This window comes from Dinoponera quadriceps, unplaced genomic scaffold, assembly GCF_001313825.1.
Source record: "Dinoponera quadriceps isolate SergipeBrazil2010 unplaced genomic scaffold, ASM131382v1 scaffold629, whole genome shotgun sequence".
In the NCBI taxonomy this organism is placed as follows: domain Eukaryota; kingdom Metazoa; phylum Arthropoda; class Insecta; order Hymenoptera; family Formicidae; genus Dinoponera; species Dinoponera quadriceps.
In genome coordinates, this window is record NW_014554884.1 from 21,120 (window position 1) to 46,284 (window position 25,165).

General features: G+C 38.4%; 7 protein-coding genes and 1 non-coding gene across 13 annotated transcripts; 6 read left to right on the forward strand and 2 right to left on the reverse strand.

Annotated features, from left to right (window-relative positions):
- Positions 1-163: 163 nt before the first annotated feature.
- Positions 164-3,590, reverse strand: LOC106742382 (guanine nucleotide-binding protein subunit beta-5). Of its 3 annotated transcripts, none has more exons than XM_014615271.1 (6): positions 3,385-3,590; positions 2,686-2,860; positions 2,277-2,413; positions 2,080-2,198; positions 1,621-1,978; positions 164-878 (listed from the first exon to the last, which is right to left on the reverse strand). In XM_014615271.1, exons 2-6 carry the CDS (start codon positions 2,789-2,791, stop codon positions 549-551), a joined length of 1,050 nt encoding a protein of 349 aa, XP_014470757.1. In that variant the 5' UTR covers positions 2,792-2,860; positions 3,385-3,590; the 3' UTR covers positions 164-548. The 3 variants fall into 3 exon arrangements, with proteins under 3 accessions (XP_014470757.1, XP_014470754.1, XP_014470756.1); XM_014615268.1 differs by having other exon boundaries at positions 2,686-2,922; XM_014615270.1 differs by having other exon boundaries at positions 2,972-3,590.
- A 347-nt stretch (positions 3,591-3,937) lies between these two features.
- Positions 3,938-7,298, forward strand: LOC106742381 (ATP synthase subunit alpha, mitochondrial). Its single transcript, XM_014615267.1, has 8 exons — positions 3,938-4,136; positions 4,483-4,596; positions 4,775-5,124; positions 5,213-5,569; positions 5,793-6,174; positions 6,271-6,415; positions 6,501-6,618; positions 6,898-7,298. Exons 1-8 carry the CDS (start codon positions 4,071-4,073, stop codon positions 7,010-7,012), a joined length of 1,647 nt encoding a protein of 548 aa, XP_014470753.1. The 5' UTR covers positions 3,938-4,070; the 3' UTR covers positions 7,013-7,298.
- Positions 7,299-7,821: 523 nt separating this feature from the next.
- On the reverse strand, positions 7,822-9,153 carry LOC106742383 (calcineurin B homologous protein 1). Its single transcript, XM_014615272.1, has 4 exons — positions 8,833-9,153; positions 8,439-8,702; positions 8,213-8,306; positions 7,822-8,054 (listed from the first exon to the last, which is right to left on the reverse strand). Exons 1-4 carry the CDS (start codon positions 8,897-8,899, stop codon positions 7,910-7,912), a joined length of 570 nt encoding a protein of 189 aa, XP_014470758.1. The 5' UTR covers positions 8,900-9,153; the 3' UTR covers positions 7,822-7,909.
- Positions 9,154-9,505: 352 nt separating this feature from the next.
- LOC106742396 lies at positions 9,506-13,485 on the forward strand. Of its 3 annotated transcripts, none has more exons than XM_014615298.1 (7): positions 9,506-9,624; positions 10,243-10,498; positions 10,656-11,424; positions 11,570-11,647; positions 11,724-11,923; positions 12,032-12,454; positions 12,603-13,485. In XM_014615298.1, exons 2-7 carry the CDS (start codon positions 10,264-10,266, stop codon positions 12,809-12,811), a joined length of 1,914 nt encoding a protein of 637 aa, XP_014470784.1. In that variant the 5' UTR covers positions 9,506-9,624; positions 10,243-10,263; the 3' UTR covers positions 12,812-13,485. The 3 variants fall into 3 exon arrangements, with proteins under 3 accessions (XP_014470784.1, XP_014470783.1, XP_014470782.1); XM_014615297.1 differs by having other exon boundaries at positions 10,258-10,498; XM_014615296.1 differs by having other exon boundaries at positions 10,263-10,498.
- Positions 13,486-15,124: 1,639 nt separating this feature from the next.
- Positions 15,125-17,578, forward strand: LOC106742350 (THUMP domain-containing protein 1 homolog). The gene is made up of 5 exons (XM_014615205.1): positions 15,125-16,240; positions 16,322-16,480; positions 16,578-16,822; positions 16,895-17,114; positions 17,250-17,578. Exons 1-5 carry the CDS (start codon positions 16,031-16,033, stop codon positions 17,322-17,324), a joined length of 909 nt encoding a protein of 302 aa, XP_014470691.1. The 5' UTR covers positions 15,125-16,030; the 3' UTR covers positions 17,325-17,578.
- A 283-nt stretch (positions 17,579-17,861) lies between these two features.
- Positions 17,862-17,933, forward strand: Trnaq-cug. The gene has a single exon. It is a non-coding gene; the product is annotated as a tRNA-Gln (tRNA).
- Positions 17,934-19,178: 1,245 nt separating this feature from the next.
- On the forward strand, positions 19,179-20,784 carry LOC106742352. 2 transcript variants are annotated; one of them, XM_014615209.1, is made up of 6 exons: positions 19,179-19,270; positions 19,371-19,460; positions 19,528-19,667; positions 19,772-20,107; positions 20,196-20,463; positions 20,554-20,784. In XM_014615209.1, exons 2-6 carry the CDS (start codon positions 19,414-19,416, stop codon positions 20,642-20,644), a joined length of 882 nt encoding a protein of 293 aa, XP_014470695.1. In that variant the 5' UTR covers positions 19,179-19,270; positions 19,371-19,413; the 3' UTR covers positions 20,645-20,784. The 2 variants fall into 2 exon arrangements, with proteins under 2 accessions (XP_014470695.1, XP_014470694.1); XM_014615208.1 differs by lacking the exon at positions 19,179-19,270 and having other exon boundaries at positions 19,277-19,460; positions 20,554-20,783.
- A 1,010-nt stretch (positions 20,785-21,794) lies between these two features.
- On the forward strand, positions 21,795-24,657 carry LOC106742347 (26S proteasome non-ATPase regulatory subunit 11). Its single transcript, XM_014615202.1, has 4 exons — positions 21,795-22,217; positions 22,551-22,945; positions 23,552-23,876; positions 24,025-24,657. Exons 1-4 carry the CDS (start codon positions 21,897-21,899, stop codon positions 24,253-24,255), a joined length of 1,272 nt encoding a protein of 423 aa, XP_014470688.1. The 5' UTR covers positions 21,795-21,896; the 3' UTR covers positions 24,256-24,657.
- Positions 24,658-25,165: the final 508 nt, after the last annotated feature.

Genomic DNA, 25,165 nt, shown 5'->3' on the forward strand with positions numbered 1-25,165 from the left:
TGTGCGTCGCTACGAAGAATTTACCACAACGACAGACAGATGGCCAGCTGATGTGGATGCTGTATATACAGCGAACTCTCGCCAGTCTTCTTACGAACTTAAGCGTCGGATGATTCAAATACAATAATTGCGCGCAAAAAGAGTATCCTTCGCAAGATTGGGATTTATGAAACTTTTATTTCCTGTCACATACATATTTCGGCATCACTAAGAGATATATTTCCGCTAAAACTTTTTTTTGTAAATTAGGACCAGCCTAATGTAACATCATTAATACCATCGCACTAACGTGCAGTCACATCGCTTAGTTACTTGATTACGTTTCGTGCACGACTCGGCATACTTGCTATTGAATGAGCGACGATTTCAATTCGATATATCGTACGTGTACTCGATACAATAGCATTATGGGTAAATAAATAAGGAAAGTAGCCGGGAGAAGGCAAAGTCTAAATAAATAAATATAAAATATACAATGAGAGACTCGAGACTGCGCTGCATAGCGAGAGAGATGTACATCTCGAGATGTCTCAAGTGAACAGCAAAGCTTAAGCCCAAACTCGTAAAGTCGAGTCCCAACTGCCGGTGGAGAGAGCAGTGCCGTCCGGCGAAACTCTCAGGCACGAGACCCGATTTTCATGACCGTACAACAATGCCACTCGCTGGCACTTGAGAGTGTCCCACACGTTCACCGTGTAATCGTTGTAGCCGGCAAAGAGCAAACGTCCGCTTACACTGAGATCAACTGCGTTCGCTCCGAATATTATACTTTCTTTCGCGTACACCGCAACTTCTCTATCGGCACGTAGGTCGAACAGGCGACAGGTGGCATCGTCCGATCCTGTCGCTACCGCGTCCCCTCCCGGATGAAATCTCACCTGTGTCACAAATACAGCAATAACATAGTAAGCGCCTTGCACCTCAGGAAACAGTTACAAATGAAATGAATTAAGGCTCGTGGGTAGTCGCTGCAACTGTCCTTGTTTGATGACGTCAGAAGCGAGAAAACGCGTGTCAAGAATTCTTGCGTTTTACGGTTCAAATAAAAAGACATACCCGCAAAATGACGTTTGTGATCGGTTCAGTACACTTGTAAAATTGTCCGTGTATTTTTTCTTTTATTCGAATAAGCAATAAACAGCCGCAAAATTAATTTGACACGGAACCATTCATTTTAACCTCTTTTCTCATGATTTTGTCAATGTTAATTTTACGATTATTTATTGCTTATTCGAATAAAAGAAAAATGCACAATTTTACAAGTGTACTGAATCGATCACAAATGTCATTTTGTGAGTATATCTTTTTATTTGAACGTAAAACGCAAGAATTCTTGACATGCGTTTTCTCGCTTCTGATCAAACAAGGACAGTCGCAGCGACCACCCAGAAGCCTTAATAATACGACGATCAACTTCTGTCTTAATGTCAGAAGAAAATACAAAGATGACATATGATCTGTTCTGTATAGCTGAACAGGCTACACCAATTCAAGAAATTTACAACATTGAAGCGTATGGAAGCGTACATGCAAGATTCTCACGCTTTAACTTATGTGAATTTGTTTGAAACCAGTGCGGCTAATTCGGCTGAACAGATCAATAATTCAGTCGTTACATACTGAATTAACATCGGACTGGTGTCCCTCAAAACTTTGCACGCATTGACCGCTGCGCATATCCCAGATCAAAACCATCTTATCGCAGCCACCCGACACGAACGTGTTTCCGGTTTCGCTAGGTGCTAAATCAATAGACATGACGTCGCTGGAATGTCCTTGGAAGCTTTGCAATAACTGCCCGCTCTCCACATCCCACAATCCGCACGTGCTGTCCCCGCTACCGGTTAAAATCTGCTGATCGCTATTGGGAAACGCGCAGCAGGACATGTACGACGTATGCGTGCCGACGGTTTTCTTATGAGCTGACACGTCGTCCTCTAAACTCAATGGATATACCGTAACTTTGTTGTCCAATCCACTGCAACATTACGAAGCAATAAATATGAGAATACTGGCTTATGGTAGATTTAATATTTCTCTTTATATAATAAGTATTTTTTATATAATGAGTATACATACCCGCATGCTACTAAGGTACCACTAGGACCATAAGCACACGCCATCACCCATCTGGTCGGCATACTGACAGCATGTTCCTTGTTTGTTGTGAAGGCATCCCATATAATCATTCTTCCATCCTAAACATGAGATGCAGTTGATGAGATTAGTTACTACGCAAGATAAATTAGTGCAAAAGAAGAAATCGTTGAATTTACTTGTGAGGAAGAGACAATATGACGCTTGTCGGGAGACCAATCGGAACAAAGAACTTTAGCTTGATGTCCTTTCAGGATACGTCTAGGCTTTACATTTATACAATTAATTATTTCAAGTCTATCGGCTACACTGGCAACTGAAACAAATTATGAAATATTACTTTTCACAAGCATTTACAATAGTGCTCTTTTAAATTCGAAATTATCACTATTTACTGTTCAGATAAATCTTGAAAATATATTAATAATAGCAACTTAACGTTGCTGTTAACAACATATCCTTATATAAATCTAAAAGGAAAGAAATATTCATATCTCTATAAAGGATAATAAGTATATTTTCAATGAAAGATTAAGAAATTTATAATACTGATAAGAAACTTGCAACATTAGCTAGTAAAATTCTTACGTGTGATATCGTTCAACTTCTGTCGTTCATCCTCCAAACGTATCTTCAAGCATTCCGCTTCCTTCGCTAACTTCTCTATATGTTCCAGCTCTGTAGCAGAGTCCATTCTGTTTTACTTTCCGAACACTGGACAATCTTTTGATACTCGACAGGCAGATTTCACGAACAAATGGTCCTCCATATATTGAAATTACACATCAGAATCATATGTACGTATATATGCAATATGCAGAAATTCTACAACAATAATATGTATACAATGTATCTACAAAAATGGCTTCATTACAAATGATTCATCTGTCCATCACAATCGAAGAGCGTTGAGCTGTTGTATCAGAACCATAAACAGCTCGCTGTAGGGGTGAAGTTTCATCCCTCACGAGCGAAACGAGAATAGATAATCGTGATTATGATTAAATGCTGGTAACAACACCACTTTACGCCTTTATGTGTCCTCCATATGTAATCCTCGTTCCTATTAATCGTTTATTTTCGAGTAAAAACGGCCTGTTACATGCGGTAACAACGAAGATAATCGATACGACGAATTGCCGAGACGAAATAACCAATCTCGGCGCCGGTGCAATGACACCTGTGCATTTCGCGCTCCACCCGATCACTAACCAACCGTTCCGACAGAACGCACGAACGGCAAGGGGAGGATGATGTTAAATGTCGATATATCCGTATGTTCGTTACCTATTAATTAAAATAACAGGTGTTACGTCGTGTGCGCGATCAGTTCGGGGGATGTATGCATATAAATATATAACGCGCGTCGAAGATCAAATTGGAAATATGAATAGGGAAGATACTTGTTACGTTCGCGATCGTGGGGAGAGAAATGCGGGATATTTTGTATTATAAAAATCGAGATACGCGTGACAGTCGCGATATATTAATATCATATTTCTCCTATTAATATCAGCTTACACATTTTTCGTCTGTCAATATGCGAATGCCCGATATACGCGTATTCGAATTTGCCGCTCCGCGCATGAGCAGAGACAGTAAGTCTATTTCTTTTTTTCGGGATGTTTGTCCTGCGACATCGCAAGATCCGTGAACGGTTACGAGTATCGAGGCGTGCGTAAAAAATAGTGATTTTCGCGTCTCGATGTATAGTAGTTGAACCGGCGATAAAGTAATATCGAATAAAACGTGATTGAAACGTCTCGCGTGCCGCTGGGTTCGAGGTTACGCGAGCGAATCGATGTCCGTCGAGCTTCCTGCGCATGAGTGACAGCGCGGCAAGGAGGGGAGCAGGAGGGGCAGCGGAGTGGACGTTCTTCTGCTCTTCTCACTGGTCCCAGCCTCGAGTGAACCGACCTTCCCTTGAATCGTGAATTCGTCGGTCCGGTCGGCGGACTATTAACGCTCTGAAAATGGCGCTTTTGTCTTTGCGTTTGGCCTCGTCCTTAGTCAAGCACCTGCCGAACACCACGGCCCAGGTAACGAATCAGATCCCTTTCACAGATTCTCTTTGCAAGACACTCCGTGAGACACCACATACTGGTGATACGTGCCGACATTTTTTACTTTGCCAGTACCGCAAACCGTTTCCCCGTTCCATCCGCTTATACCGTTTTCACGCGCAAAGTCGGACCGTAGGTACGACGGGTGTATCTTTTACTCGTAAGTCGACAAATTAGTGGGAAAATATGTGAATCGTTCGACTTACCAACATTTATACGGTGTATTACATAAAGTATGCGTTAGCCAGCGAGTTATGTAATAAGTTTCGGCGAAAACATTCGCGCGATAGTTATTACATACATATATATTTCTACACTGCAGGTTAGCTGGCCCGCAAGTGTCGTAGTTTCTCGCAAGTATCATGTCTCCTGCAGCCGTCGCTCCGCAGAAATTTCCGCCATTCTGGAAGAACGCATCCTTGGGTCAGCGCCAAAGGTGAGCCAACCCTTACCTTGTTTCACTCACCATGGATCGGCGTACCACTTGACATTTGATTAAGCAACATCAAATATTACAATATGAATTTTTATAAATTTTTTTTATGTCTGTACAATCCTGTACTTTTGTGAGTTTCTGATACTTGAGAGAAAGGATTGTTTCTTTCAAATTACAGGCTAATCTTGAAGAAACTGGCAGAGTACTCAGCATCGGAGATGGTATCGCGCGTGTGTACGGGCTTAAAAACATTCAGGCCGACGAGATGGTGGAATTCAGCTCGGGTCTGAAGGGTATGGCATTGAACTTGGAACCTGACAATGTTGGTGTTGTCGTATTTGGTAATGACAGGCACATCAAGGAAGGTGACATTGTCAAGCGTACCGGTGCTATTGTCGACGTTCCTGTTGGTGAAGGGTTGTTGGGTCGTGTCGTTGATGCCTTGGGTAATCCTATCGACGGCAAGGGTCCTCTGAACAATAAATTGAGATTCCGTATTGGAACCAAAGCTCCAGGCATCATCCCCAGGTAAATTTATCGACAACGATCATTCACAATCCTTTCCCAGTCTTTGTAAGTGGCATCTGTGTTGTTACACAATTCTGTCTTCTGACAGAGTATCTGTTCGAGAGCCTATGCAAACTGGAATTAAAGCTGTAGATTCCCTGGTGCCTATTGGCCGTGGTCAGCGTGAGTTAATCATCGGAGACAGGCAGACTGGAAAAACTGCTCTTGCTATTGATACCATCATCAACCAGAAACGTTTCAATGATGCCGGAGAAGAGAAGAAGAAGTTGTACTGCATTTACGTCGCTATCGGCCAGAAGAGATCTACTGTCGCGCAAATCGTGAAACGTTTGACGGACAGTGGTGCTATTAATTACACCATCATTGTATCCGCCACTGCCTCCGACGCAGCTCCACTTCAGTACTTGGCTCCATACTCCGGATGTGCCATGGGAGAATTCTTCAGGTGGATACCTCAAATTACCAATATGTTTGCTGTACCCGTCATACAGAAATTCTTTTTACATCAATGATTACGAGAAGGAATCTTTTGAGATTTTAACAACTAAATATGATCGAATAGATCCCATTGTATATTTTTAATAGAGATATTAGCAATTATGTTAATTTTATCCAGAGCGAATTGTTGACTCTGTGTTAACGTCTCATAAGAAATATCATCTTTACAGGGACAACGGAAAGCACGCTTTAATCATTTACGACGATTTATCGAAACAAGCCGTCGCCTATCGGCAGATGTCTTTGCTACTTAGAAGACCACCAGGTCGTGAGGCCTACCCTGGTGACGTATTTTACCTCCACTCTCGTCTGCTCGAGAGAGCGGCCAAGATGAATGAAAATTTGGGAGGTGGGTCTCTGACGGCTTTGCCGGTCATCGAAACGCAAGCCGGTGATGTGTCCGCTTACATCCCCACCAATGTCATTTCCATCACCGATGGACAAATCTTCTTAGAGACCGAATTGTTCTACAAGGGTATCCGACCCGCCATTAACGTAGGTTTATCTGTATCCCGTGTCGGATCTGCTGCTCAAACCAAAGCCATGAAACAGGTACGAGCGTATGCAAAATTACCTCGTCTCTACCTAAAAGTTTATAATGAAAAATTTACGGTGTGATATTGACAAATTTTAATTCTCTGTACACAGGTTGCTGGCTCCATGAAACTGGAATTGGCTCAATATCGTGAAGTAGCGGCCTTCGCTCAGTTCGGCTCGGACTTGGATGCCGCGACGCAACAACTGTTGAATCGTGGTGTGAGATTGACGGAACTTCTCAAACAAGGACAATACGGTAAGGCTGGCGCAGTCTTCTTGGTATAATTCCAAATAACCAGGAAATTGATTTATATATTTTCCTCTGTGTTTCTATTTTGCAGTGCCCATGGCTATCGAGGAGCAAGTAGCTGTCATATACTGCGGTGTACGTGGTTATCTTGATAAAATGGACCCCGCGAAGATCACAGGCTTTGAGAAAGAATTCCTCGCGCACATCAGGTATCTGATACACATGCACACATTAAGGCGTATGCACAATGAAAACCACAGACAACAAGAGCGGAGAGTAACGCAGGCAATAGATTTTCAACCTATTGGAAACCATATATCATATGCGTAGCATTGATTCACGGTTTCCGATAGGTTGAAAATCTATTGCCTATGTTATTCTCTGCTTCTGTTGCCTGTGCTCTTCATTGTATATAGGTCTTTACAGTTACACGACATATATTAAAGTGACACGTGTATTTTTATATGTATGTACTATTTATCTTTCAGGTCTAGCCAACAAGAACTCCTTGCCACTATTGCGAAAGAGAACGTGATCAGTGAAGCATCAGACGCAAAAATGAAGAAAATAGTTACCGATTTTCTCTCGTCATATTCGGGATAAAGTGCGATCATTTATAATATCATTGAATGTGAGTCAAGATAGATTAATTGAACAGAACATACGATGTTCTTGAAGATTCGACTGCTGCTGACAGGCGTTAGTGTACCGGTATTGCACATTGTTGTATATCGTCAAGAATTATAATGTAATTATGTATAATATCTGTACATTATAAGTGTTTTCGCAGCAATTCCATGTACGATCTATAAACTCGATAGCTACATTACACCATGTTGATACAGAAAGATCGACCTTTAATAAAACTAAAAAATACTAACGTTTCGAATGCGAGTACGTTTTCTTCCCGATGTAAAACGTAATAATAATTCTTGAGACAAGTGTCTCAAAGTGGAAATACACAATTTTTTCCAAGTTGATGTTATTAACTAATCTTTAAACCCTCGAAATATATTTCGACATCTATGTGAAGGATGAATTTCAAAATGCAATGTCTATGATAATCACAGAACGATAATTTCCAATGTTTACTCAGGAAAAATTATTGAAGAAATTATGTGTAGTTGAGGAGATATCAAAGAGATACATTAGTATTGAGACCATAATAAACTAACATTGTTTTTGGTTAAAGAGAATTAAACATATATTATTTTTAACTTACTAATATATAATTATATGTATATATATATATATATATATATATAGTGTGTGTGTACATTCTAAGTAATTGTGAATATTATATCGTACATTTTTTTTATGTTAATCTTTTACAATCTTATTCACAAAAACCCTTCAGCACATGAGGATTATTTACACATGACAGGTATATATTGCAAAATACCAATGTGATAAAAATTGACAGGACAACTGTTATGTTTTCTTAAGTTTTGTTCAACAACTCAACACATAAAGCAATAATTATATATATATGTATATAATTTAACTGAGGAACCTTATGGACATCTTCTGCTCCACATCAGTGCGCTCCAGAGCTTTACAAAATTCCTCAAATGATATCATGCCATCACCATTCTCATCAGCCTCAACTATAGTCCGTTCTGCTATGCTAGTTAATTGTTCTTCACTGCAATATGGTAAGATTTATGTCAAGTATCTTGTTCGCATAGTATAAATAGTACTCTCATAAGATATATACAGTATAATAATTTCATTATGACTATAGAAAAAAAAATCATCATACAATTTTAGTCATATTAGCTGTAGCAGAGAAACATTTTTTACCTAATGTTGGCGCCAACCATCATATGTAAAATAGCGAGCAATTCATCTTTTGATATTAGGTCGTCATTATCCAAGTCATACATTTTAAATGCAACTGTAAGAAAAAAGAATATTTTATAGTTAATATTTAATATTTAAAATTAACAAGCAAATATGAAGAATGTTCAATTTACTTTATATTTCAATACTTAAGTTATGCGTTATTTTATCATATTGTGACACTTACACTTTAGTTTTTGTTGCCTCGAGTTCAAGCGGTTGGGGCTATTCTTCTTGATGGGTCTGAAGTGAGCCAGGACTTGCATGAACTGCAAGAAATTGACTCGATCGTTCCCGCTTTCCTCGAAGAAGGCATTTACTATCCTCTCACCGAGAGGATTTATCGCCAATTCCGGGATTCTCAGAAAATCCTCTCGACTGAGTGTCCCACAGTCTCCGCGATCCAGACTCGTGAAGCGGCTATATAGTCGTTCTATCTGATTCGGTGTAACTATAATAACAATAATCCGAGAAAATAACATTAAACTTTCTTTGTTGGAAATAGCTCGCGCTCGCACGGGCCGTCGCCGCGAAGCATAAAGATTACACGATTATAACGGATGCACAATATGGATACTCACAACCAGTAGCGTCCTGAATCTGGGCTATCTCTTCTTCGCGCAAAAGAAGACTCGATCTGTTACCCATCTCGGAGGTAATCGAGTTTCAGGCTCGTACTGATGCTGCGGAGTACCAAGATGTTTGCATAGTAGCTCGAACGAGCGAGCCGAAACGTAGTTGTGGTGTGAACACACGTCGCTAAGTCATATGACCTGCCTGTCTCTGACAGACTTTGGACGTTGGATCAATTGGAAATACTCGTTAATTGGAAACTCATTGTGAGATCCCGCATTCAGAAAACCGTAACAACCCACGACCATAGAACGCGGACAAACGTAGAAGCGAAGTCCTCTGGTTCTCTGAGCTATTTTCAATTCATGATTTCTGCACAAGGTGGTAGGCCCCAACGTATGATTTATGTGATCCCTTATTGAGGTTACCTTCCGAACGAACATAATCAAAGGAAACACTTGCTTCAGAAGCGTTTACCTATTTCCGGAAACTTTATTTCATCGAAGTCTGAATTGACATTTTTTCAAAGTAAAGTTCTCGGAAATGGACCGAACTCGAACCTTTGCGCCATCTGCGCGCCATTGAAGCCCTTTTTTGATGCACATGCGCACGTCAAACTAGGTCTATCTAGTAACATTGATAAAATCGTATATTTAGGTTGTTATTCATGCTGGGAAACGAATACGCTTTAACAAGATGGCTCTGTTGTAATACGGCGAACGATTTTGCAAAATATACAAACAGTAGTCGTGATCGATAAGGATTTTTGCGCTGGTCGAAATTTGAAAAGGCTATTTGAGGTAAGTCTTAACAGTAATATGTATTTATTTCATCAATTCGACGTGTATTTACAACTTCACTCATTGTAGACATTGGTTCAACGCAGCTGTTATAATTCGATGCATCTCGTAGTATTGTCAAAGAATTTTCTTTTTAATACATTATTAAATGACATTTTTAGATAAAGTATTGCTCTCGCTGGATTTGTTTAAATTTAAGTTTACAAAATTTGTTGGACTCACTCAAAGATTTGTCGCACGGTTATTTCATATGCTCCGAACCATTGAACTTTAAAAAACTCCGTTATGAGGTTAAATTCCCACTATCACAATAACTGACATTGTTAAAGGCAAACAAGAAGTTATTCCAGTTAACCATCTGTGCAGCATAAATGTGTGAATCCAATTTAATATATTCGTTAATCACAGACACACACATTGAATTGTTTCATACTGCTTTAATGAATAAAATGTCAGATAGTCAGTTCATGTCGCTCTTTTAACAATTCTTCAAACTACAAGTGGAAATAACTCCGGATTCATCATAACTTGTGCAAAAGACATGGGTTTTGTAAATTTTAGTCAGAGTGATGAGAAGAATGTTTCTGGATGTTTTATTGGAACAATGATTTTAAACAGATTTTATATTGCAAGATTAGGATGAGCGCTAGACTGCTGAAAGACCCAGCCACAGCCTCCAGTCGTGTTTTTGTGGGTCATTTACAAAGCGATGATGTAACAAAATTGGAATTAGAGGAACATTTCTCTAAATATGGCACCGTTATAGCATCCTTGATAAATAGAGGCTTTGGATTTGTCCAGTTTGAAGATGAACACTCCGCTCAGAAGGCTATTCAAAACGAAGATGGTGCAATGTTCAAAGGCAGACGTATAGGTACAGAAATATGGTTGTCTTCTTAATATAGAGATATCTTTACAAACTTTTGTTAAACTATATTTGTTAAACTATAAATTAAGTTTAATTAAAATTAATTTATCATCATTTAGATCGACATATATGCATAGATCTTATGTTTCTTCTAAAATTTTAGATGTCAGACCTGCAAAGAAAGATAATCAATCCGGAAATGCGGCAAATGCTAATGCAAAGCAATTCAATTTTATGAACAAGCCATTTAAAAAGGATCCTTTTATCCCAAATAAACCAAATTTCATTGGAGGGAACACGAGTTTTAACTCCAATCAGAACTTTGGGAGTGATAATACATTTGGTAACAACCAGAAAGATTTCAATTTTGATAACAGAAGTGGCGAAAGTATTCACTTTGATGATGGGAATCAGGCTAGAGATGATGAAAATGACCAGTTTAATGGAAAACACAGTAATAATAACAGTGGAAACGACCACTTCAGCAATCTTCAAAATCGAGGAAACAATCAATTCAATTTAGCTAATCGCGGGCCCGATCAGTTTGGAAACCAAAACAGAGGGAATAGTAATCAATTCGGGAATAATCAGAACCGACCTGGGTCAAATCGAAATCCAATTAATCAGGGAAATAACCAAAACATTGGTCCAGGAGGTACCGGAGGAGGTGCCTTCAAAACACACATAAGAGGCATAAGAGGTGGAAAGAATAAAAGCAAAAATAATCACAGCAACACGAACGTGAACAGTTTCAGAGATCGGAGCCCGATCAATAGAGGCAGTCGAATAGACGACAAGACTAATAGAGACTGGGATCTCAAGCAGGGAGATAGGCGCGGTAGTAATTTCGGCAGTTCGTTCAGCGATAACGGTAACCGTTACGACGATTTCAAAACTTCCGGAACTTCCAGAGACACGAACGCGAGTTTCGGGTAAGACGGTGATCGTTTTGGCGGCAATTAAAAATTCCGACACCCATGCCTTTCCCCTCCTCTGAATGTTATTTGATAACACGGTGCGAGTATTTTTGCGTATAGATGGCAGAAGAATTTCTCTCTCTCTCTTTCTCTCTTGCAGAAGCGGGAGCGCCTCGTCTGATTATCTCGCGGCCGAGAAGAACGACTGCGAAATTATCGTTGTCAACAAGGCGTTAACGTAAGACAATTTCTCTAATTGCGCGTAGTGAAATGCTCACGTGTTTTACATGACATTTCGTTCGTGTTGAAAACAGAGAATACGCGGAGGCCATCGAATCACGCCTGAAGAAGATCGGTTTATCGGTAGATCTGTTGTTCCCCAATGAAGATGTCTTCTTGAGTCGTGTGTTGGGAAACCTCGCGAGTCGTGGTTGCCTATACGCCGTGGTAGTCACACTCATCAATCAAGAGCACCATTCTCTGACACTGAACATCTTGCACGGCTTGCCGCAAGGTAGATTTACAATACGACACAGGTGTTGTTATTTCGTTCGTACGTTACCAAGCGATTGTGCCATGCATATAGACGCTAATAATCAACAAACTTACTATTGCGTTGCAGAACACAGGAACATGCCCCTTGAGGATGCCATAAACTTGATTTCGAGAGATTTCACGAATTATAAAGCCGGCGGACGTTCGGTGCCGCTGAACGCACCGTTAGCGAACGAACGTCATCCGGACGCCATACAAGTTCTCCTGAATATGCTGGCCGATAATCATCAGCTCACGGTTCTGCAGTACGATCGTGTCATAAAGTACCTCGATATGAAGCGGGAGGAGCAGGTGCAGGTGGAGCTGGGCGACGCGAAGGACCTGCCTGTGACGTCGCTCACAGTCAACGACCCGAAGCAAGCAGAGTTGCAGACAAGAATACTGAACATCTTGAACAGCAGTAAAACTAACACATCAGCGAACGATCCCACGCCAGTGCCAGCGCCAACCTCTGTACCGACTCCGGTGCCTTCAGCTAGCTGGGGAACAGGTAAACCATGGGATTGCGTTGATAAGATTGCAGGAGTACAAAGTACGCCTGTCGGTCCTCTCGATACTCAATGAAATGTAAACTGTAGAAAATCCGTCGAGTCGAGTGTTTAAACTGTAAACCTCATACGTGCATCGTGTTGTATCAGCAGCATCGAACACTGCCACTACGTCATCTACAACAACCACTTCCACCGGAGTCTCACCGTCGCCCCTACTAAACGATCCGACAGTTCAGAAAGCTCTCGACAGTCTGTTGCAAGGAAATCTGTTGAAAAACATCGGAGACCAGCAAGCACCCGCGACCACCGCCCCGCCACCGTTGTTCGCAGCTTTCTCCAATATCGGCAGATTTTAATCGCACCGCCGATTTTATTACATCGGGAACTTTTAACCTTTAGGATTTCTTTATATATATTTTTGATTTTTATTCGGTATGTGTAATATGCAATTACAAAAGAAAGAAAAAGAAAACTTATCGATAAGGAAAACGTCGAAGTTACATGCCGGACATAATGAATAATATTTTAGTACATTGTATATTACTCGTGTAAAATGATAAATTTAAGACGAAAAAATTCATTACTTTACTTCATAAAATACAGCAGTTGTGATTCGTGTCGATTAATGTTACTATCTACGTCATCGATAGTATTACATACATTTTTCTCCGCATAGAAACGATTCTACATTTAAACAGCTGAATATATTTTTATTTAGACATTGCACGTTATTTATTAGAAATACTTCATATAAACACAAACACGAATGCTTTACGTGGACAAATCTAATCATACAATATATATTCATACACACGTAAACACACATATACGCATATGTGTGAAAATATTTTGGTTTACAAAAGTGAAAGCCTGCTTTGTCGTTGAAACATTTTTATGTAAAAATCAGTTTTTATACAGTTTAGAGGGATAAGTGTTAGGATATAATATTACGTATGCGCAATATAATTAAGGACACGATCTTTTATTGTATTGAAGCTATATACTTTAATCGTCGTGTTTCTATACTGAATATTCTGATACCTTTCTCCCACCCGTAATAGTTGTTTTATTTTCTCATCGTAATATTAAAAATTATAGATGAGAACTTAGGCCACACGTATAAATCAATGTTGCATAAAGAAAATATATTTGTAAGTTCTTTCCAGTTATTAGGAACCGTACAAAAATCGATAGTGACTTGACTTAAATATATATATATATACATACATACACACATATATATATGTGTATATATATATATATATATATGAATATATATAAATAATAACTTTACAAATACATAGCTTCTCTTTGAAGTAAGAATTATTTTTTAACATACAATCCTTTTCTAATATTTAGCCTTTTCTATAGTATCTCTTTATTTACTATTTTTTATTACCTGATATTTTAAAATTTAATATTGGAAATTGTCTTATTTTCAGATTGCTCCTTTTTTCGTCGAAGTGAACTGAAACGATCACAAATATCGGAAACAAACCCACAAAGTACCAACCTGGAATTCAGATCGAATGTTTGGAAATGTTTTAACTAAATTGTCCTTTAAAACTATAATTGAAAATTGTCGCCTTTTTGTATATGATTCAAGAGCTGCGTTCCAAAAGCCTGTTCGGCAGATAGAATAACATTTAATTAACCAATAATTATATAGAAATCTTTGCTCTTTTTGCTCTGATTGGTTAATTCAATGCTATTTTATTCGACTTAAGTAAGATAACTTAAGTGTAACTTTCAACATGAAGAAATTCTGTACACGTTGGCGTTGCATAATAATCATCATTTTGTCATTTACAACTTTTTTATATATCATAAGTTTGAGTTATTACATGGCATTAATAATGATGATCCAAGTGATGATTGAAATGTTGGAAAATATATTAGGAGGTTGCATTAATTTATAGAGATATAAGAATAGAGGGAACAAGCCTGTAAGTGGAAGTGATAGAGGCAAAAAGAGAGATGGATGCCGAGTGTCCTATCTGTCTCTTTCTAGTCACGCGCTGGGATTGGCTGCCGCGCCAACGACGATATAGCTATACATTTTTCTCCATCCAATTCAAAGAAACTGTCATTGCTAAAATGATCACTACAAATATATGCTGTTTTCACTTCAAAATACAAAGGTAGTTGAAATATATTCAACCATTTACGCCTTATATCTACATCCTTCGGTAGCCTATAACATTTACATATTTTTTTAAATGTATGAAAAAATAACATAATTATTTCAGGTTACGTATTTGTACTTTCTTACGAGTGAAAACTACGGTTACATCCAGGATAAAACTCCGCCTTGCATTTCAAACAATGCCTCATTTTTAAACAAATCGCGTCCAATTATTATTTTGTTAACGTTCGAATATTTAACGAATTTTAATTCTACACACATGTGCAAGCATATTTACAAAACGAAATTTTAGTCTGCTTTCTCCCCTCCTGACGTTGCGTGGTCGTCTTGGCGGCTCATTGTAACAACCAATCACAGCGCTCAACTAGAAAGAGACAGATAGGACACTCGGCATCCATCTCTCTCTTTGCCTCTATCACTTCCACTTGCAGGCTTGTTCCCTCTATTCTTATATCTCTATGCATTAATTCGTGCCGCTGTCAATAGATAGCTCTGAATGTTGCTTTAGTTCATGCTGCCGTTCTTAGGTTTAGTGGTTATACGTGTCGTCATTTGTAAACAATAACCAGTCAACAAAGATCGTTTCTATGTACAGATAAAATGCGAAGCGAATATGAAACGCGATAATGAGTTCTTCCGACATATGCTTTTTCATACTTCGACTTAAAAACAAGTGCAGCTGAAGCTTACCAGTTGCTTCTGGACACTTATCGCGAAGCTGCTCCTTCGGAAAGAGCACGTAGAAAATTAATGCAACGTTTTAAAGGAGATGATATTAAAGTTCAAGACAAGAAACGTTCAGAGTAGCCGAGAAAATTTGATGACGAGGAACTACGGGAGTTGTTGGGTGAAAATCCGGCATAGACGCTCAAAGAATTGTCAGTAGCTCTCGGAGTCGACAAATTAACCGTTTCGAGGCGGCTACATAGGGGAAGTCCACGAAAAAGGAAAAGAGGTGCCTCGTCGATTATTAGAAAGCTCAAAATTGAATCGCTTGAATATTTGCATTTCCTTGCTTACTAAACATAGGAAGAAGAGTTTTTTGTGGCTGGGGACGAGAAATGGATCTACTACGAAGATCCGAAACTGAATGCACCCAAATGTAGATCGAATTAGTTTAGGGAATTCTTTATATCATCGGTTGGATGCATGATCCGTTTGGAAATCCGATCCGACTGTCGTAAACGTCCTTTGTGTAAACATTTGTAGGCGCTCGAATGCCAACAGGAATAATTGTAAATAGTGCCTATAAGAACGTTCATAGCACATGAGCGTTTAAAAGCCACTTTGAGGGTCATTTTGACTTATAAAATAAATACGTGCATCGTGCGTCAACTATACGGCATACATTTAATGTTTCTCTTTTAATTTTTTTTACTGACTACTCTGCTCGGAGTATAAAAATAATAAATAAATAAGGAAAATAAACATGCAGACCGATAGTACAAGTACAGATACACGTAAAAGAAATAACAAATATTTCACGAATCATCACAAGAAACGTAAATTATTTACTATAGAACCAGGTATGACAGGATTCTTATGCACATGCAACTTTAACGAGAAGGGCTGTATAACTGACGCCTACAAATTGCTTAATCAGTTTGCAGATGAGGATGCTATGTCGAAGAGAGTTGAGGTACTTTAATAGAAGTTAAAAAATATAAGTTTCAAAAATAGTCACAACAATGTTAGTTTCTAACATTTTTGTTATTTCAAGGAACCTAAAGTATCAGATGCATCAGATACGCTTGATAAAAAAGAAGATAAATCTTCCTCAGATTTTGATAAAGAAGAAGATATATCGACAGCTCTGGAGAAAGAAATCGATGAGCTTAGGACAAAGTCTGAAATACCGTTGTATTCTCGGAGATTTCAGGTTTGTTGCTATGTATAATTATTGTGCAGTTTTACTAACAAGAGTTTTCTCCATGAAAAATATATTGTATACTTATGTATCATTGTATATCTTATAGGTTGTAGACACAAATGTTAAAAATATGATTTTTATAAAGAGTACCTTACCAAAACCACTAGAATTGGTAACCAAAATTGTTACCGAGTTGGATGCAACTAAGAAACAATGCACAAGATACTTATTGAGACTACTTCCAATTGAAGTGGTATGCAAAGCATACATGGATGATATAAGAACAAAAGCTAACGTATTATTAGAAGAGTATTTTTCCCAAGAACCTAAGACATTTAGCATTGTGTTTAAGTAAGCACAAATAATATTTTAATTAAATACACAATAATCACCTTAAAAAAATCTAAATTGTTAATGTTTTAGCCGTCATAGTAATAATAGTATTAAAAGAAATGAAATTATTGAAGACTTGGCAGAAATAATTTCCAAGAAAAATCCAGGGAACAAAGCTGACTTGAAGAATCCAGAGATAGCTGTGGTCGTTGAAGTGATACGCGGACTTTGCTTACTCTCTATTGCTCCTAATTATTATAAATTTAAGAAGTACAATCTCATTGAAATATGCAATAGTACAAAAAATAAGGTAAAAGATATTATTGCATTTAAATCTTTGAAACTGTATAAAATACTTGATGTAAAAATGAGAATTTCATATTTTATAGAAAATATTATATATATATATATAAAACATAGATAAATCATTTTTTATGTTTACAAGGAATCAGAAATAAAAGGTGATGAATCAGAAATAAAAGATGATGAAACAGAAAAGGATGAAATAAAAAATCCTTAGGATATCTTGAAATATTCGAGAAAAAAATAACAATCGATAAACAAAGAGTTCTATGGAAAAAATCGAACGATTACGTCAAAAACGTAACGCAGGAAATAAAGAGGTCTACTGATGAAAATAAACATATTCATGCGTATTAAAATATATAAATTGAAGAAAAAATACAGTTTTGGGGCTTGAATTTGATTATATAATGTGTAAAACGCGTTTATTTTATGTTATGAAAATGTATAAATAAAAGCTAAGCTGATAAATAAAAGTTATAGATATTGAGATAACTCGTATATTCGCACTGAGACATTTCTATTAAAATTATCAACGGTATACAGTTATAATTATTAAAAGTTTAAGAAATTCTAGAACTTAACATTTGATAGAAAAATACAATTTAGAACGAAGTGATTAAATTTAAGATTTATACTGACTTAGAGTTTAGGATTTTTTAGTCAAAACTAATGATGAAAAATAAATAATATTTATTTATACATATTAACATTTCCACGTTTAACCCAAATAACAAGTGAGGTTTCTTGTCAAGGTCCCATGGTGTAATGGTTAGCACTCTGGACTCTGAATCCAGCGATCCGAGTTCAAATCTCGGTGGGACCTTCTTTTATGTAGTATATATTTTTTCATGCCAAAATACAAAACAGTTTTTACAGACTATTTTTTTTAAGAGTATAATGTCATTATATATATATTCTAATTGACAGACGTATTAGTATTGAAATTATGTTTTTGTGGGGAAAAGGGAAAGAGAATAATTTTATTCTGACGGGATATCGATTTTTTAGAAAGTAAATTAAAGTTCCTAGGAAGTATATAACAGTACTCATAAAGCGGGGGGTCTACAATGAAAATTTAAGCTCTAAGTCTTATAAAATTGACCAATCACAGTCGATTATTTTCCTCACATTCGATGGTGATTGGTTAGTTTCTTAAGGCTTAGAGCTTTAAGGCTTAAGCTAATTCTGAATTCTTATAGACTCTTCTTATAGACCCCGCTTTAAGCTGCTCACAATGAACATTCGTTATTTTTATAACGTATTTTCTATCGCTCACTTTGCTTATCTTGCGCTCCTTTTCTCTTTTCGCATGAATTCAATATCTCTGAAAGTTAGTAACTAATATAATTCTTGAGCTGTTGTTAATTTTTATCTTTTAATTGACTTAATTAAATTATCCTTTATTGCAAATAATTTAAAAATTATCTTAATTAACTTAATTAAAATATTAAGTAATTAAACACTATATATATATCTGTTCTCTATTATACTTTTAATCTTTATATTGCGCTTTTCTAATAATCATAATTTTTTAAATAATTTAATTATTATATAATCACTTAACGTATTTAGCAAATATGTATGCTGTAAGTACATGAAAAAGCGCTCTTTTAAATTTAACATTTGCTATGAATATCGGCCATAGTGCTTTATTGAATAACACATTTATCATATCTTGTTTGCGATATGAAATTTCCTTAAAGCCAGCAGCAGACAATACTTCTTTTCGTGTTGGATTGTTTGTTGGATATAAATATTGGATTTTGATTGACGTATTGTCATCCATTTTTGGAAATGCACCAATCAGAACGCAATATTTCTATTCAGCAAATAATCCAGTACGTAACAAGTATCGTATGCCGCTGGCTTTACACCACGTCTGTTCGTTTTCGCTGCACCGCTGAACTAGTGTATAAGTTGAAACGAGACAAGAGGTCTGTTCGTTTTCGCTGCACCGTCGAACTAGTGCAATAAGTTGAAGTGAGAAAACATATTCTTGTCTTTCTTCAACTTATTGCACCATTTCAGCGGTGCAGCGAAAACGAACAGACCTAAGTATATGTTTTCTCACTTTAATTTATTGCACTAGTTCAGTGATTCAGCGAAAACGAACAGACCTAAATTTAAATCGAGTCGATGTCATTCCCTAACCTTTTAACGGTAATAATGTTATTGTTATGGTTAGGATGATACATCACAAATAGTTATAATTGAGCGCAATGACTCTTAATAATAGTGAAATTGTTGTCAAAAATTACAGGATAAGTTCACTGGTGTATCTGTGAAAAGCGCAGTTGTAAATAATGCAGGATTCCAGCAAGAATACTCCAAAATCGGAACGCGTTCGAAGGTAGAAAAGTGTATTATTTTGATTACGAAATTTATATCTATATTTAATTTGATGTTTTTCTGTACAGAGTCCACAAAGCAGGCATGTCAGATATGACAAAGAAGACTCTATCAGATACTCTGTTACCCAACATCCGTACGATAACATCCAGAAATGAACCAAGATCTAACAGACGAACGATGATGTCAAATGATATACAAACACTAAGTGAGTTCTACGTAGAAATTCTACTTAAATTGTGTTAACTACTTTTCTTTAACTTGTTTCCTTAACCGATATAATGCTACATATACTTGTATTGTTTCGTACAGAACTGAAAAAAGGTATTACTGCAAGCAGGCAATCAATTATGCCATCACAGTCTTTATTAGATATACAAAAAAGTACAGATACAGAGAGTAAGGATTTAGAACTCTCACTGTTATACGATGAATACTTGCGATCTATGTTGACAAATCTCATAATAGAAAAGAAGACTGAGGAAAAGAAGCATTATATGATAACTCAATTAGCTACTATAACACAAGAGATTGACCAAGACATGAAGAAGCTGATAAAAATTAAGACAAGGGAACAGGATATAAAAAACTTGAGCTTAGAGCAAACAGAGACAGATGTACAACTGGCTGCGATAATAAAATGCACCAGTAAGACCTAAATCTGTTGATTTAATTTGAACTATGATACTAATTTATTTACATATATTTAATGATATATATATTTATATTTTTACAGAAAACGAAATGTTTAACATGTTAAAAGATAAGCTGTCCAAGTTGCAGTCTCTTCTAGAACCTTTAGATATATTGTGTTGTAATAATATAATCCTACCTGATTCGCCACTACAGTGGAAGGAGATTGAGGAAGTATTAAAAAAGTGTTCGAAAATCTTGGAGGACATCATAAACCTAATTGGATCCAAGGGCAACACGTATTGTACTGTTAATAATGAACTGAAGAACTTCTCAGAGACGTATAACGAAATAGAAGATATTCAAAAGAAGTACGATTCAAGACAACTTTTCTCTATATAGTCGTATTCTAAATTGTATATTTATAATGTATGTGGTAACATTACATGTGCTTTTTTCAGATTACTAGAAGCCTTGTGTAATTTACAAGTACGGATGCTAAAAAATGCTTCATTAATAATGCAGAGTGAAAGTCAACAAATACTTCCATAAAATTGCTGAATATTGTTAAAATTCCTCAAAAACTCGTTAAACTTAAAATAAACTATTTTATACTTTTGCATATAAATAACGTTATAAATCAATTATTTGTAATAAATATGGCCCTGACCAGGAATTATACCTGGAAACTTTTAAAATAATTGTAGAAAACATTTACATTACGTTATGTTTAGTCGCATATGTAAGAAAAACCGCTTCATTAATATGACGACTCGTTAATCTACTTCGTTTGTTGATAACTATATTGTTAAGAGCAGATATAACTCTTTCCGAGGTCACTAAAGATTTTATTATTATACATAAAGCGACTTCTGTTAATGCATACTCTATGCTCACGACATGTACAATACACGCGGCGAACTCTTCACCAACGCGTGGAGGGCTCTAGGAGCCTTCGTACGGCAGCGAACCGCCAAGTTCCTCTGCCCTTCCGGGCGGAGCCCATGGAGCTACGCTTCTGATAACCTTACGGTTATCCCCCATTGGCCCTTCCGGACCTGTTGGCGCATGCATGGCGCCGCGGGGAGAGCAAATCTGCCCCGTGGGGCTAAATCTTCTCTTAGAAACTGCGCTACGAGCGCCTGTGTGGACACTCCTTCACATCCACTCCTCGTGTAAACGAGACTTAAAGCCGAGCGCGTCGACTCGTCGCTCCGAGTCTAAAGCCAGCGGCACACGATGCTTGTTTTCGTGCTCGATTGTTTGCTGGATGGAAATACTGCATTTTGATTGGTGTATTGTCATCCATTTTTGGAAATGCACCAATCAGAACGCAGTATTTCCATCCAGTACGAAACAAGCATCGTGTGCCGCTCACTTTAAAGAAAACCAACCTCAAGTTCAGTAAACTTTGCTCTGAGTGGTCAAATTTCAATCCATCTCAATCCCTAATCCGTAGTGTGACACAGGCTTTACGCGTCATTGGATCCTTAGGCAAATTCGAATAATTTAGTCATAAATTTAAACAATTTGACATTAACGTGAAAATATTCGTTCATTTGTGGATAGTTAAAAAATATATATTCGATTTTCTATTCGTAAAATTTTATTTGATATTTTCATATCGAATACCTGAAAAATATCGAACAGTCGATAACATAGAATATCGATAATCATCTTTGCCGCGATTATCAATAATAAGAGCGGCCGAACGTGACGGTGCCGTTCTCGCAGACTTGCTCTGGCCGTCAAACAAAGACGTCATTGACAATTAGTGCGCCCACGAGGAAACGGGCACTCCGAGATGGCCGGTGCGATGTTGTTCGAGCGGGCCCAGGCGGTGTCGGTGACAGATCGCAGCGAAGGTATCTCCTTGCTCAACGAGATCGTATCGGACCCGAGCATCGGCGTCGCGGAAGACGATGAAGACAACATCCGCGTGAAGGAGCAGGGTATCCTGCACCTGGGCGAGCTCTACAAGAAGGAGGGCAAGGCGAAAGAGCTGGCCGAGCTCATCAAAGCCACCAGGCCGTTCCTCAGCCTCATCAGCAAAGCGAAAGCAGCCAAGCTCGTGCGTTCCTTGGTGGACTTCTTCCTAGATCTAGAAGCTGGCATTGGTATTGAGGTACTTGATGTTGTTTTCACACTTGTATCGTGCAAAGGGATGCAAGGCTATGGTATAGAAGATACAAAATTGATTAGATTATGCTAGATCAGTTAAGACTAATGATAAATATCAACTATGTTACGTTGATGTTTACAAGCAGTGATACATTGATTGCAAATGAGAAGAGAAACGTATAGTTGTCGGTCCTTTAAAGGTAAAATCATTACTTGGAACGTAATTTTTAGAATTACGAGAAAGATTGACAGCTTTAAAACTCGAGGCCTCTCTGGTTTTACGTAATCCACTGACACCTTTCCGTGTAGCTTACTCACACACGTTATCTGTCTTTAGGTGCAGTTGTGTAAAGAATGCATAGAATGGGCGAAGGAAGAGCGCAGAACGTTTTTAAGGCAATCATTAGAGGCCCGCTTAATAGCCCTTTACTTCGACACGGGTATGTTCAGCGAAGCCTTGCAGCTGGGCTCTGCTCTCCTGAAGGAGCTCAAGAAGCTCGACGACAAACAGCTATTAGTAGAGGTTCAATTGTTAGAGAGCAAAACATATCATGCTTTGAGCAATTTAGCAAAAGCTAGAGCCGCACTCACCAGTGCCAGGACAACTGCCAACGCGATCTACTGTCCGCCCAAGATGCAGGCGGCTCTGGATCTACAATCTGGGATATTGCATGCCGCGGACGAACGAGACTTCAAGACTGCTTACTCTTACTTCTACGAAGCCTTCGAAGGGTACGGTAGCCGACATGTGTGTGCGTGTGTGCATGTGTCCCATTTTATGATGGCACAGAGCAACACGTAAGTGCTCACATCTGTCGTGGATGTAAAGCAAGGTAGGGAAAATCGTAAACGGAAGTCGCGAAAGGCTATTGGCCTGTTCCACAACATGCTGTATGTCAGAGTCTGATGTCGGAATGCAGCTGATGATCCAATGGGAGAATCTCTTCCTCGAGAACGGACTCTCCTCATTGGACCATCGGCCGCGTTTCGACTCCGACATATGGCGTCTTGTAAAACAGGCCATTGTGTGGATGCGATTATTTTATATGTTTACGTTTACAATTTTTTTGTCTTTATGTCCATGACTACGACAGATGTAAATGCTCACGCCTTGTTCTCTGCCATCAGCTTTAAGGCCTGATCACACTAGTTATTGCCGATTGTATTGCGATTGCTTTTCGATCAATCAGGATAGAGCAGCCGTTAATTGAGATTAGTGACTGCCATTTAAAAATCGCTCTATCTTATTATCGACGATAATATGATTTGGTCTTTAGAAAATGTATCCATGCATCTCGCAACGGCGCCATAAGCCTCTTTCGTACTCTTCGTTTCTAGGTATGACAGTGTTGAAAGTCCCAAGGCCCTGACGGCGCTCAAGTACATGTTATTGTCCAAGATCATGTTGCGCACCCCGGAGGACGTACAGGCCATCATGTCCGGCAAACTGGCGGTGAAGTACGCGGGCTTGGATCTGGATGCGATGCGCGCGGTCGCTGAGGCCAGCCATCGGCGATCATTGGCGGATTTTCAGAAGGCGGTCAAGCAATATCGGCAGCAGCTCGAGGACGACGTGATCGTGCGCGCACACCTCGGTTCCCTATACGACGCTATGCTGGAGCAAAATCTGTGCCGTTTAGTCGAACCTTACTCGCGAGTCCAGGTATTTTGTCGAGGATACCGTCGGGCCTGAGGGCACACGCGTCTCTTTTTCAGCCGAAGCCTTCAGTCTCTCTCTTTCCCATTCTCCGCTGAATTGGAGTGTCCTCGAGGAGGGATATGCGGGAGGAACTAATTTCTCTTCTCCGCAGGTGAGCCACATCGCCTCGTGTATATCTCTACCATTGGCGCAAGTAGAAAAGAAACTGTCGCAGATGATACTGGACAAAAAGCTCCGCGGAGTCCTCGACCAGGGAGAGGGCGTCTTAATCGTTTTCGAAGACACACCCCGCGACAAGACTTACGAGATTGCGCTGGACACGATACACAGCATGGGAAAGGTCGTCGACACGCTCTACCAGAAAGCGAAGAAACTCACCTAGCCTTATTCAATATGTATTTATACAAGGAGAAATTTACCACAATGATTATAACCGTTTAATAATTAGTTACCTTCATTAAACATGGTTGATTAACTGTATCTCTCCGTAATAATTAACAATGACGACACTCGAGTGTCGCTGCGAAAGGAGTGCTCATTTATCCGATATGTTCTTAATAGAGTTGCTTTTATCGACAAATAGAGATTGTTTGAGAAGAACTGTTAAATATGAAATAATGAATTCGCTTGAGGTTCCGCGAACAAGTCTCCCCCCCCCCCCTTGATCTAGCGTTCTCGAAGTTATTTTTCGTAAATGTTCCTCGGAAGAAGGAGGGACGAGCGAAGCGAGGTGAAAGTGTCATAATGTCGAAAAAATCGTGAAATATAACAAAACTAAAAGAACCATTGCAATTTACTTTATTGCCCTCGAAACTATTGGAATTTACATTGCGCGAAATTCATTGAGCAACCGTGACGTATAGCATGATTCACGCATGAACGATCGATCGCGCGATACGACGGATTCTCAGCGGTCTGGCATCCAATGAGAGTCCGTCAACGACGTTCCCCGTCTCTAGGAATACATTCTGAGTGTGCCGACATGATGCTGTTGATGCTGTTGTTGAAATCAACATATTCAGTCGTTCCAAAATTGCTGGTACGAGGGTTGCTACTTATATTTCTGGCCTAATAATGAAAAAAACATATTTATGATCGAAATTGGTTTTATTGTTTTTCAAAATATTCTCCATGATGATCAATACACTTTTGCATGCGTTTGAACCAATTTTCGAAGCACATTTTCCACTCTGATTGAGGTAACTGCAAAACATGCGTTTTGAATGCATCAACCGCTTCTTCGCCGGTGTCGAAAATCGTTGACCGCGTAATTTATTTTTGATGTGCGGGAA